Source organism: Coenobita brevimanus, chromosome 103, assembly GCF_032717465.1.
Source record: "Coenobita brevimanus isolate Jiangsu-jjx chromosome 103, ASM3271746v2, whole genome shotgun sequence".
NCBI lineage: Eukaryota > Metazoa > Arthropoda > Malacostraca > Decapoda > Coenobitidae > Coenobita > Coenobita brevimanus.
The window spans coordinates 6884972-6898180 of record NC_137056.1 but is presented as its reverse complement, the minus strand read 5'-3'; the positions used below and the strand labels follow the sequence as shown (position 1 = coordinate 6898180).

Here is a 13209-nt window from a genome sequence, read left to right as displayed (position 1 = left end):
TTAGAGACCATATTTATTATTACTCGAGCCAATTTCGACTTCGTCTTCCCTTTATGGGCGATATTTCATTGCTAGAAATGTGCTGGAAAACAAACTAAATTGAGCGGATGTTGTTTAAAAAAATGACGTTGGTTTCTGTAATATGGTACCACCGCCAACTCTTGTTCTTGTTCTTGATTGCGGTAGGGGTGGGAGGAGCCGCAGGGAGGGAGGAGCTGGAGGGAAAGGAGATACACCGAGAGGGAGGATGGGGGGAGTGAGGGGTGAAGGGGGGGAAGAGAGATGTTGGGTGAGGGAGATCTTTAGCTGTGGCTGTATATTTGTAGTTTCGAGAATGATTTACAGTTTTTTCGCCCGTGTATGGTTGCCTTTACCTGACTAAGGCCTTTGGTGTTATGCATTAGGGAAAGGATAGTGCAACTACCTCAGGAAGGTCAAATATAGCTAGATAAACACTAATTTTTCGTTTCTCGGGGTTTCTACGCACCTACGGACTACCAACCTTGCCGTTGTATTTATTTAGGTAAACGATACGCGCCGCTTTTTCTGGGTAATAATACACTTTATATATACCTCTCTTCTTAGGCACTTTTCATATGCCTGTAGGGTAAAGTAGGGAGATGATGATCGTTGGTTCAGGGGTGGCTGCGGTAAGGTTGGTAAGACTGATCACGCCACAACACTGCCAGCGTGGAGTCGGGGTCTACCTAGAGCTCAAATTGATACGTTGTTTTATTAGCGTTTCTCTGCAACCTAGATGTTCATTAATGCCTAGTCAATTTTTCTCCTACTTTTGGTATTAGTGTATCATACAAGCAGGGTTCAGATAGCAAGGTACCTGGTAACATTAGTGACAACCCTGCATTAAGTGATTGGCACGAGAAAGGCTTTACATCAGTAATGGATAGTATTAACTGACAGTCGTTGTCATGTACTTGTATTAACTTGGCATGCATAGCTAAATGTTATGGGAGCAAGTAAACTTCATGGAACACATAAACAGAAAAGAAGCTGATGCAATGTCAATCTCGGAGGTTCTAATGTTGGCGACTGTGTACGTGTGGCGACGCCATGGTGCTGCCTCGAGTGGCCTTAATTCACCGTAATATTATTCTTTTTCGTTGCCAAGCCATGTGCTACCACCTTATTATACATGTCCACTTACTTTATTACCTTAATGAGGATCACGTGTCGGAAATGCTCTGTTATTGCAGGAATTGGCTAAAATCAGTAATGTTTGTATAGGCACTTGGCGATATGTGACACAGCAGCGGATGATACATGCTACCTCACCTTCATCCTATTATTCAGTATTTGCCCTAAGAAGTTTGTCTACCGTGTTCACCCTACTTTACCTACTGTATAGCAGATTAAATGTCTACTAAGCTGTAGAGTATAGACGATCAATGCAGGATTTAATGGAAAGAGACAAATTTGTTGGGCTCGGTGGCGGTATTTGGCATTTCAACCACCTGTATATAAAGTCGCGACGCCGGTGTCTCCGCGCAGTTCGCCAACAGAGAGAGAAAGAGATGGATAGATAGGAGTGTACGAGCGCCAACGGGATCTTTTCCTACCTTTCTAGCTTCCCCAGGCTGGTAGTACATCAAGCACGTGTACATCTGGCGTGTGTACACCGTGATAAAGTGCAAAAAGTAAAGGCGGTTTGGAGGGTCTAGTCAAGCAGCAGTGCTAACTCAAGAATCTGTGATTTTTCCCTTTACTTCCCACTGATTGTGATAATTTAATCTTCGCTCATTGATAACCTACAAACCGTCAAGATGGTGCAAGGTGAGTGTTTTAATATTTTGTACGTTAAATTTCGTAAGTAGGTGCTGTGCAAGTAGAATTTAAGTAGGCGTGTGAAAGTAGCAGTTTGTGTATGTTCCGTATGTTAAATTTTATTTCCATGTCTTTAAGTATTACCACCTACTTCTTTCGTTTTATTACTGCAGTTAATATCAACCGATAAATAAAGCAAATGGGATTGTGTTAGGATTGTTTTTGCAAATTTAAAGAGCAGAGGTGAAGGGATGCGGGTTAACAAAGAAATTGGCATCATTGATTGTGGATGCTTTTGCAGAATTTGACTTATGTAAGTAATATAGAACTACACCTTTCCAGTATGAAGCATTGAAAATGTAAAATAATTCATTAAGGATTAGGAGGTACAATAACTGTGCTATAACGGTGACAAGAGGTGGCAACATTGCTTCGGCAGGCCTTGCTATTTAAATGTATTCCTAAATTACCGTTAATTTTGCGTTGCCTTCAAAATACTGGTGTTGCTGGGGGTTTAAATATTAACGTTGCCTTCAAAATACTGATGTTGCTGGGGGTTTAAATTTTACTATTGCATTGTCTGAAAATAAACCATACTAGAGCGATTGAAGTTTGTGGCATTAACAACGTATTAGGATGTTATAGTATGTGGGTATAATATTTGGGTATAGGCCTACCAGATAAATTTCGATAACTTCTAATGTGTAGTATAGTAAGGATTTCAGGTTGGTCAGAGCATTATTTATTAAATTCAGGTAGGGAAATAGCATTTTATTAATTCAGAACTTTTCTCAATACAGTAGTGTAATTCTGTATTTAGAACTCGTACGAATTAATGCAAAAGTAAAGCAAGTATTGCAAGAGTTCAGGTGTCAGCTTTGCAAGGCCATTGTCTAGTTCCTGCTGCTAGTTTCACTACCGGCAGGGCAGCCTTCTAGAAGCTTCTCACTAGGAATGAATATATTGTATTTTTTAGATGGTCGTGTTCGATTACTAGCTAACCTAGATTTGCATTTCCCACAGAATTATTTGTAACATATTGGTGAAGTATGGGTCTGTAATAGTTATTAATATTTTGTTTAATATGCGACGGATACGTATGTAGTCAACCCACTCTGATGCATACAAAAGCATTTGATACATAGAAGTTCTGTAACCAAATCGTCTTGCCATCGTAACAGCAATAATAAATACGGAAGCAGTTGCAGGTGGGCTTTGTCAAGCTGAAGGTCCTTTGCCATATTAAATTGAGAGCAACAGTAAATCTCATCAGTGCTAAATTTTATTTAATATATCAGTTTATTTTAACCGGTTGGAAAGCAAGTTTGAAGGTGCTTGGTTTGTCATCGCATTTTATAGTAATGGTCCTTTGAAGGGTTAGAAATATAAATCAAATAGGTCAGTTGATTCTTGTTCTGGGTAAAAGTTTGCCTATCGGTTGAAGTGCATTGGATTTTTAATTTAAAGGCAAACTTCCCATAAACAGCCAACGATTTAAAAGATGGTGCTTATTTTCCAATAAAATGCCTGTGGTAGTGTATGTGTTACATGATTTCTAGTTCATCTTACTGCGTTTACCTTAACATTAGTGGAAATCAGTGGAATTTCGTAGCCGATAATGATTTGTTACCAAGCTGGGAAAGTCTATGGGATCTGCACGCGTCATTAGGCACGAGTATTACCGGTACGGTATATAAGCGATTATTGCTGTCTGAAATATGAATAATTCAACATCTAATATTATTTTCAGTGTTCAGGGTGGATCACGTAATAGCGGGTGCTGCAATAAACGCTTTGCATTATGTTACCGGGTGTTGGCAGTTTACACTTGAAATATGTATCTGAAATAATTAAATCGTCGTTTGGCTTGTTTTCGTTAATCACACAGACGGCCATTGACAATCACATGTGCCGGCAGTCACGCTTCTCATAATATTGTGTAATCTTTGGACCTAACGTTTTTTAAGTGGCACACGCTAGGGGTAAATTTAGCTGTGTAGTACAACTAGGAACTGTTGGCATAGGTAGTTGGCAGGAGGGCTAGTCAGTATGTATGTGTGTAGTAGGTTGGCAAGAATAGCAGAGAGCATGTGACCGGTAGAGGTACTGAACCGGTTGATGCAACGTAGAACGTCATTACAGATGCGATTATCCCAGTGGTAGACAGGTTGACCAACTCAGAATTACTGTTATTTTGGAAATGATTAAATTTATACCTACAGATTAATTTGGATAGATCCGAAACTAAGCAAATTATCTCCTCCGACTTTGGAACTGGCCCACTTTTATTCAGGACTGGATTTTATTTTATGTGATTGAGTATATGCAGTAGATGAATGTTTTCATGAAGAGGAATATTAACATTTTATTTTATTGGTGGTGTAAGTACATTATTTACATTACTGCAATTTCACTTATTTGGTGACGGTAATTTAAGTATTTTCATTTAGCACAGTATAATTGGTGATTGGATATTGTAAAATTTGACAATGATCACGCACAAACGCGGTCAAGGTGTGTTAAACTTGAGCCAATAGAAAAACGATAAACAAACTTGTATCGGTAGCCTTCATTCAGTACCGGTATGAATCCATTGTATGTTTGGAGCAATTCATAGATTTTACAGATAAACATTAGCGTTACCTTGCGCAGATTGGTCATTGAATTATAAAATTACACAGGTTTAGCGGGATGGCAAACACATGGTCATAATTGTATGTGTTGGGGGCTGTTGTGCGGCAGCCGAAGTAGCTGTAGAATACGGTAATTGTCTTAATAGGTATGTATTTGAAGACAGGTCCTTAGTTCTTCAACCAGAGGACTTGTATTCTGTTGAAGATTACTGGTAATGTTTTGAAGTGGAGATGAAAGATGCAGACCTTGATACCCTTTCACTGTTGGAGGTCTTTAGGGTAAATAAAATTGTAAGATGGTTTGGTAGTAAACAAGTTGAGACATGTGCTTAAGGTGTTATTTAAAATATTGTTAAGTCTACTTATGGCAGCTAGTTTATTTACAGTGCATTACAAAGGCGATTACTGTACTCAAGTAATATTTGGCGGCCTTCTTGTTTATTTCATTTGTTACAATTCATGAGAACAGCAGGAACTTAATCATACCGGGCAGCATTGTTATTTTGTCCATTAATGACTGGGAAGTTGCAGTTCAACATTAGTTTGAAACAGTAGCGGTGCTGTATTATCAATGGTCTTTATATGTGGAAGAACATTACCGTATACAGCGGCAGCATTGTTTGAGTGAACGTTGTGAAAAAGTACAAAATTTAACAGCTGCTGTACAGTAGTGTTAATCCTGAGATCTGTATTTTTGTAGTAAACATGAAGTGCTGTTGTATCGATTGTATATTTTAGAGCATAGTGCAGGGTTTTCTATCCGTTGTTGCTAGATATATTTAAGACTGTACACACTCAAAAAACTATCGGTACACCTGCGTGATAGAAACACCATGAAACATTTGATAACAGCCTTCTTCCAACCCTACCGAAACAGCTGGATTGTTCAGTATGAAACTCATCGGACTTCCCGGTAACGGAACTTTTTATTTATTTTTTTTTTTTTTTTTACATTGCAGTTTTGGTGTCACTTGTAAATGTTGCCAACAGTACCGGTCATTACATAAGGGAGTCTTAGAAATGTTAAATAGGAATCCGTACATTTTTGGAGTCTCCATTAGTATAGTGTTGCAAGAGGCTGGTGACAAGTTATGTTATGGTATAAGGTAGTTACAGTTGGCAATGGGTGTTTATAGTTGTAGGAAATTTAATAGGTGCAGCATAATTTGCAATAGTAGATAGTATATAACTGTGCCTATTTTATTTTAGATATAACATAGGGGTCCAGGAATTTAGTAAGTTCGCAACAGTAGTAGGCTGCATGTTAGAAAGGTAACTTTCAGGTTAAGCATTGTTTTAAGTTTATCAAGTTAGTGCACTACAAGAATCATATAAATTAGGACATTTAACCCGTTTCCTTTCCGTGATTGCATTATTTTACTAAAGCTACCACGAGACGATTTTTGTTCAGCCGAGGGTAAATGTGGCAGACAGGTTGGAAAAGAATGGTGCTAGAGCTCTACTTTGAACCGCCAGAAATTCCTCAGCCTTATCAAGTAATATCTCGTTACCTTGAATAAATGCATGATAAAAGGTTAACTTACAGCTGTCATAGATTTTGGACAACATATTACAAAAGTTTTGTCTTCATTGTTTCAGGAGACGTTACAAGTGTGTTGCGGGACACCACCAACCTGGAGCAAGTGCGAGAGGAGGCTAAGGAGAGGCGCAAGAGGAGGAAGAAGAAGCGGTCCGGTTCCACCCTCGTTGCCAGTGTTTTCAGTGGTGAGTAGTTGCAGTTGTAACCATTCCAGATTGTTGTGGGGTCATTCTTATGCCTTTCTCCTGAAAACATTATTTTCATATTACATTAGCAGTTGACAGTTTGTGTTGTGACTTGTGAAGGAGAATAAGGGAAGGGGGCTATAAGTTAACTACTTGATTTTTCTTTTGTGAAATTGTTAGTTGTTAGAATCATTGTTAGTCCTTTAAGAGTAATTGTTAACGGAATCTTCATAAAATTGTGTTACCGTCAGGAGTGAAATTTTAGTTGTGCCAGGGGCAGTGAAGTTTATCATTCCAATTAGAAGGGTCTTTCCAGAACTCAGTAAGATTGCCAGCTGAGAGGTAAAATTAGATATTTGTGTGTTAAAGGGTCACAGTATGCCATTGGCCTTAAAAAGTTTTGAAGGGATTGGGAAGTTAAAGTGGTGAGTGTTTTTTGTTTGAAGGGGTAAAGGGAATGAATGTTTTATTAATGGGCATATTGTAAACTCAGGAATTATGTATTGTGCAGTTAATAGATAACAATGTATTAGTTTAGTGAAGAGGTATATGAAAGGGGAGGTGTGTCAATGGGGGGAAGGGCAGTGAAATAGTGGGGGACTGGGCAGCATGAAGGCAATTTGTTTGGGGCCACCCCTTAGGGGATTGGGTCCCTGGCAATAGATTGATAGTTCTGTGTTCTGGATATTTTTATCATGGCCACACATGTTCAGTAAATTTGTGCTGTTCACAATGAACAGCACTTTTTTTACTGGTGTTAACTACAGTAACTTGAAAATTATTTATACCGGTACAGAAGTAAATGTTACAGTCGGCAGTCACATTTGTGTTACTTAACTGTTCAGGTTCTCATTATGTTATGAGAATAAACAAGTAATACCAGTTGCAGTTGTTAGGAACATAGAGGATTGTGTGATAATATTGTACCATTTGAAGAAGATAGTTATGTGTTTTTCGTTTTGCAGATCTATACAAACTTACTGGTGAGGTGTTGGGCCAGGGTGCATATGCATCTGTGCAGACCTGTGTCAACATCTATACTGACATTGAGTATGCAGTAAAGGTGAGTCATACTGTTTTATGTTTAGTGTTAATAGGAAGTCCCAATCATGATAAATAAGTCTACTCAATAAAGATATGAACACAGTCAATGGAAGCAATTACTTATTGTTAAGTCTTACAAATAAATATATGGGTTGTATATTGAGAAGCTACAGGAGAACATTTGAACTAATAATATCTCTTCTTGTGCTTCAGATTATTGAGAAGGTACCATCACACAGCCGGACGCGAGTGTTCAAGGAAGTAGAGATGTTCCACCACTGCCAGGGCCACAAGAACATCATACAACTGGTGGAGTTCTTTGAGGAGGATGATAAGTTCTACCTTGTCTTCGAAAAAATATATGGTGGTCCCCTCCTGTCCCACATCCAGAGGCGGACACACTTCACGGAAGCTGAAGCGTCGATGGTTATCAGGGACTTAGCGTCGGCTCTTGCATTCCTTCACAGCAAGGGTATCGCTCACAGGGACCTTAAACCAGAGAACATCCTGTGTGTTTACCCAGATCAGCTGTGCCCTGTCAAGATCTGTGACTTTGACCTGGGCTCAGGGATAAAGTTCAATTCCAACCTGAGCTCTCCTGTTGTGACGCCACAGCTGCTGACGCCCGTGGGATCTGCTGAGTTCATGGCACCTGAAGTCGTCGAGGGGTTCATCAACGATGACGCGGGGCCATATGACAAGCGCTGTGACTTGTGGTCCCTTGGAGTGGTGACATACATTCTTCTGTGTGGTTACCCTCCTTTCTGTGGCAACTGTGGTGAAGATTGTGGGTGGGAGAGAGGTGAAGCTTGTCCTCAGTGCCAAGATCTCCTCTTCAACAACATTCAGGATGGCAGCTATGAGTTCCCCAAGCCTGAGTGGGCCCTTATCAGTGATGAGGCAAAAGACCTGATCCGCAAGTTGCTGGTGAAGGACGCTGCGCAGAGACTGTCAGCCGAGATGGTACTGGCGCATCCATGGATCAAGAATGGTGGTCCCACTACCCGCCTAGAGACTCCCAATGTCATTAGAAAGTAAGTAGTTGTACTCAGTATGAAGAAAATCGTAAATGATGTGTCACTACTAATAGTGGTATTGTCATCATGCCCAAACAAAGTAAACCTTATGAGTATGAAAGCTGTTGAGCACATAATTACTACTCAGACTGCTTGAATACTGTTATGCACTTAACGCTTTAGCTTTTACTAACAGAAATCCTTGTCTTTCAGGAATCATAGTGCACACCAGCTCTCCCTGTTCGCTGAGTCCTGTATGGCTCTGAACAGAGTGTTGCTGCAGCACTTCAGTATGAATCAGGACGACGATTGCGAGAATCTAGGGGCAGAGGAACCACCTCCCTTCGGCCTGTCCCCTCCATCCGAGTCCCGACTAGCCCAGAGGCGGCTCCGGTCTCTGAGTCTAAATACAGAGCACCTCCTCACTGCCACCGGTTAGCTGTCGCAACGGCCGCCACACTCAGGGTAGGGTGTTGCAAGTTACGTGACACCCCAGCTTTTCGTTTTTCTTGGGCTTCGGGTCAAGGTAGTGTTTTGGGGAACTTGTGCCATCAAGATTTGCTTGATTTTTGTTCAGACTTATTCTCTCGATAGGATGTCTGGATTTCTTGAGAGGAATTGAGTGGCCAGTTTCCCGGTAAGTCATACCTTGGTATTAGCCCGGAAAGTTTTTTCTATCTTGTAATAGTTACAGTAATAACATAATGGTGGTTTAGCCAGCTCATGATCAAATATTACAAAATATTAAAAAAAATATTTGTTTATTAAGTTTATACTATATATGTAGGCACAAAATTTTGAGATATATTTTCATATATTGATCTATTGAGTTCAGGAAATTAACATCAGTTTCCCCTGGATTCTTGAATCTTATCAGTGCCAATGATTAAACCAGTGTGTAGGCTACAACCAACAAATTAAGTACAAAGGTTAAGAAGATCCTCTTGAATCTGTCCTGACTGACACTATATAAATTAGGGTTATGTAAACGTGCGGAGTGTGTGGATCGCTAGGAGTAGGCACTGTGATAATCCTTATTAGTGTGTAAGTTTGAGAGAAAAAACAGACCCATTTGCTTGGAATAATGTTTCTCTTTGTGTGTGGTGCTTAGTAACTTAAGTTTGAATATTCGTAATCCCAGTAAGTGCCTACGCGTCATGAGTACCAAATTAAGTAATTGTATAAAGAGCATTGAGTTCAGATAATGTAATTTGGTCCGTACAAGCCAGAGGGTCAATTTCAAGGCAGTTAGGTGTTGATTTATTTATTTTTTTTTTTTTTAAGGCTTCAGCAGCGTTAAAGCTAAATGGTTCTAGTCGAAGTACAGTGTCAAGCCAGGAGTAGCAGTTGACAGATTCAATATAAGTGACTGTAACAGTGACACAAATTACTGTCACCTGTGATATGGAAGAGACCGGTGGATTCATATCATCACTTGTGGTTGGAATGAGATATACAGTATGTAGATTCAGTGATTGACAAAAGATCCTGTTGAGTGTCGTGGTGGGAGTAGCGATTGACACTAAGATGAGTTCACCAGGCTATCTGAACTTTGCTTATGACGCAGGGTAGACGCCATCCGATGAACCAGCCATTCTAGGTGCCGTATCGCTGTTCACTCCACGTATAGGGAGGTAGAAAAATAACTCTTCCCAAGCCATGCCCTCTGGTTTTTTCCTACCCTTATTCTCCCCCCATTCCTCTTTTTCTCCCCCTATGTATCAGGGAGCCTAATGGTGGACCCTTATTTAGGCCCACTTAGGCATAGGCACTCAACAAGAGGCTGCACCCAATAATAAAAGCCATTGTTTTAAAACATGATACAAGGTAGTTGTTTCCTCACCAGGCTGGCATATCTCTGGCAGTTGTGATTGTTACTGCAAGGAGATTGTTTTTAATGTCACCTTAGAGCTAATTTTGCATTAGTTATGAAGCCTCATCAATTTTGTAAAATAACACTTGTTTCAATAGGACTCTTGTCTTAAAGCACCGTAACTATCACATTTGTCAGGTAATTGCCAGGGTGGGAAAACAGTACTGGCCAAAGTAGTTGATATCCAAGACAGCCCGAGTGATTTGCGTACAGTACCTGGAAACTGCTTGTACGCATGATGCCTCCACCCGGCGCGATCCACACACACCCGTCCCCATGCTAGAGTTAAAAAGAATAAGTTTTGTTACTGTTTTTCTATCTTTTTATACATTGGAATAGGAGATAAAAGTAAGAGTTGATTACTTTTAAATTTGCCAAAAATGGGTTTGTTTTCCTGTAGGGGCGAGGAGGTATGAATAGTTCCCCCTCTTACCCTATCCCATAAGAGTTTGATTTGTTCATTTTTGACTTTGTCTTGCTAGTTGAGTACCTTGTTCATTAAAGGTAGTCTTAGAGTACCTTTCATTTACTAAGGTAGTCGCTGGATTTTTGAAGACAGAGGTTCTTTTGGGGTACAAATAAGAGAGCAACAGTTGTTTTGCACGTCCTTTCCTTACTACCACCAAGTTTGCCTCGGACAGGTTGATTCATTTGTTTTTTGACGAGACGCATCAGGCCAGCTGGCAGTATTTTTGCCAGGGGTCATTGGACGTCCCAGTTAAGTTAATACAGCATAGCAGTGATCGAGGTCGACAGTTTTTTGGTGGTAATGAGGAATAGGAAGACTTTAAAGCTCTCATTAACCGCCCCCATAACATTCCTCATCAATCATCATCATGGCTGCACGGTCGGTTCACAACACTGTTTCATGCTTGCCTCGTGCTCCTGTATTATCATGATCTCATTATTTTTTTTTTATATATATATCTATATACACATGTACATCATGGTGGGATGCAGATTCATCATTTGTTTAATTTATTTTGTCATTATCTTGGAGAATATCCTCCCCCCTTTTGCTACCTTCATCAAACCATTAGAGGTCTAATTTGCAAACAACACTTTTTTTTTTTGTAACAACCTATTCTGGGTATTAAAATTTCAGTAGAGAATCCCAGTGGTATGGAAGATCTTTTTGTATGCATTTCCTAATTGTATTAGGAGTTTACTGTGATAAGTTAGGAAGGAAGTGCTTACTATAATTCATAGATCATTAATTATTAATAGCTTGTGCTTTTAATTATCTTACTTTGAAATAAACGGACTTACAGATTAAAGCATTTCTTTTTATGACTTGGATAAACATTTTTATTGTATCCTTGACTTAGTGTGAGAATAAGTGTTGTTTGCTGATTCTGGACCAGGAGTAGAGTACACATGCGATGGTAGCTCAAGGATCGACCCTGCTGCATCATCCTTCACTGTCTTCCCATTTTAGGAGGAGAGAATAATTGTTAAAACATCAGAAAAGTGGGTCCCCCACCTGCTCCTCCTCTCCCCTTCGCCCTAGGTGTTCAAGATGTAACTACAGTTTAGGAAAAGATTGAAAGCCTCAAGGGTCTGAAAAACATCACGTAGAAATGGATATGATATTGCTAAGCCACAGTGGTTTGTCACAACATTGTATAACATCACTAAATGGATAACTTAGTTTCTAGGGCTTATCCAGTTGTATTTATCATGGGCGTTGAAAGGAGAATTCCTCTGTTCAAAACAGCTTGCATTAGCTAGTCTCATAACAAAGATCATGCATTAGCAAAAGCATGTGAGGATTTATCATATATGGAATAATTTATATTGTGAAATTTATATTATATAACTGTAAGACGGTATAGGGAGGCCTATATGATGTATCTAAATGGATGGTACGACTTGGCTATGTTTTATTACAGAATTTGTTCACGGTGAAAATAAAGCCAAAAGCATCTTGTACTGTACCCTGTGCTCACCACAACACCACAATAAAGGAGCGCTAGCAGGGAGGAAGTGCAAATAAAGTTATCTTTTTACATGTTTGTTTTATGTATTCCATTTTTTTTTTTATTAGGCTTATAGGTAAACACGTTTAATTTGTATTTTATTGATGCATTGCAAAAAATTAATATTGGAAAAAATTACACTACTGTTGTATTTACACTAGAACTTCTTAATGTGAATGAATGAAACTCAAAGGGATGTAAAGAAGAAAAAATTTAATACTAGTGAGTGGCCTGCTGTTACTCAAGGACATCGCTTGATAAACCATTAAGGGGAATCATGCAAAAGTTACGCTTATTATTGTTCGTGGAGAGGTAGTGGATGCATAAGTCAAAGGCTGTAAAATTTCAAGGGACAGATGAGATCCAAGGTAGTAGTGGATTGTATAACGAGAAGACGGCTGGCAAATGAAGTTTTAGACGCTGAAAAAAGTGTGTATCTGAAGGTGATAAGAAAAAGGAAAAGTAACAAATTGGGTACAGACACATTATCTTCTGGATTAAAAAGGAATATAAGCTGATATTCCCTGACATTAAGGAATGATGGGGAAATGAGGCAAAGAGTGGCTAGTTAAAATAAGAAACTTGGGGATAGTAAAGGGTTGCAAAGCTTCGAGTGTGAATGTGATGAAAGGTTTGCGTGATGGTCCTGTTACGACTCCTTTCAATAGATAACAAAACATGAATAACTCCGTTGATGTCAGCAGCAAGTAAAGAATGAAGAGAGGCATTAACTTAAGTTGCTTGTAGAGCTAGGATGAATAAGTAACTGTTTAGTGTGGAATGAATGTAGACACAAAAGTCCACTGGGTTCATGTTTCATATGCATATGGGGCTACAAATAGACTACTACAACTACTGCTACTACTACTGGTACTATATGTAGCCTACCTTTGTCTTCACTCGTGTGGCTACCATGTACATAACAACCAAACAAGATTAAGTGATAAATGCGGTGTTTTGCCCATGCGGTGAGGATGAAGAATGAGAGACTGACTAGGAGAGTTTATGCGAGTGACATGAAGAGGAAGGGGAAAGAGGAGACAGCATGAGATGGGGGGGATGGGGAGGAGAGGTATGTGAAAGAAAGGGGGAGAGGGTAGTCAGACGGCAGAGGACGGTGACATGGAGGCGGTTCGTTTCTGCCCACCCCTTCCTGG

The 13209-nt window shown here is 39.6% G+C and overlaps 1 protein-coding gene across 2 annotated transcripts; it reads left to right on the top strand.

The window, feature by feature from the left end:
* Positions 1-1520: 1520 nt before the first annotated feature.
* Positions 1521-12082, top strand: Lk6 (MAPK interacting serine/threonine Lk6 kinase). Of its 2 annotated transcripts, XM_080284912.1 has the most exons (6): positions 1521-1791; positions 6015-6140; positions 7106-7203; positions 7398-8218; positions 8414-8665; positions 11966-12082. In XM_080284912.1, exons 1-5 carry the CDS (start codon positions 1782-1784, stop codon positions 8637-8639), a joined length of 1281 nt encoding a protein of 426 aa, XP_080141038.1. In that variant the 5' UTR covers positions 1521-1781; the 3' UTR covers positions 8640-8665; positions 11966-12082. The 2 variants fall into 2 exon arrangements, with proteins under 2 accessions (XP_080141038.1, XP_080141039.1); XM_080284913.1 differs by lacking the exon at positions 8414-8665.
* Positions 12083-13209: the final 1127 nt, after the last annotated feature.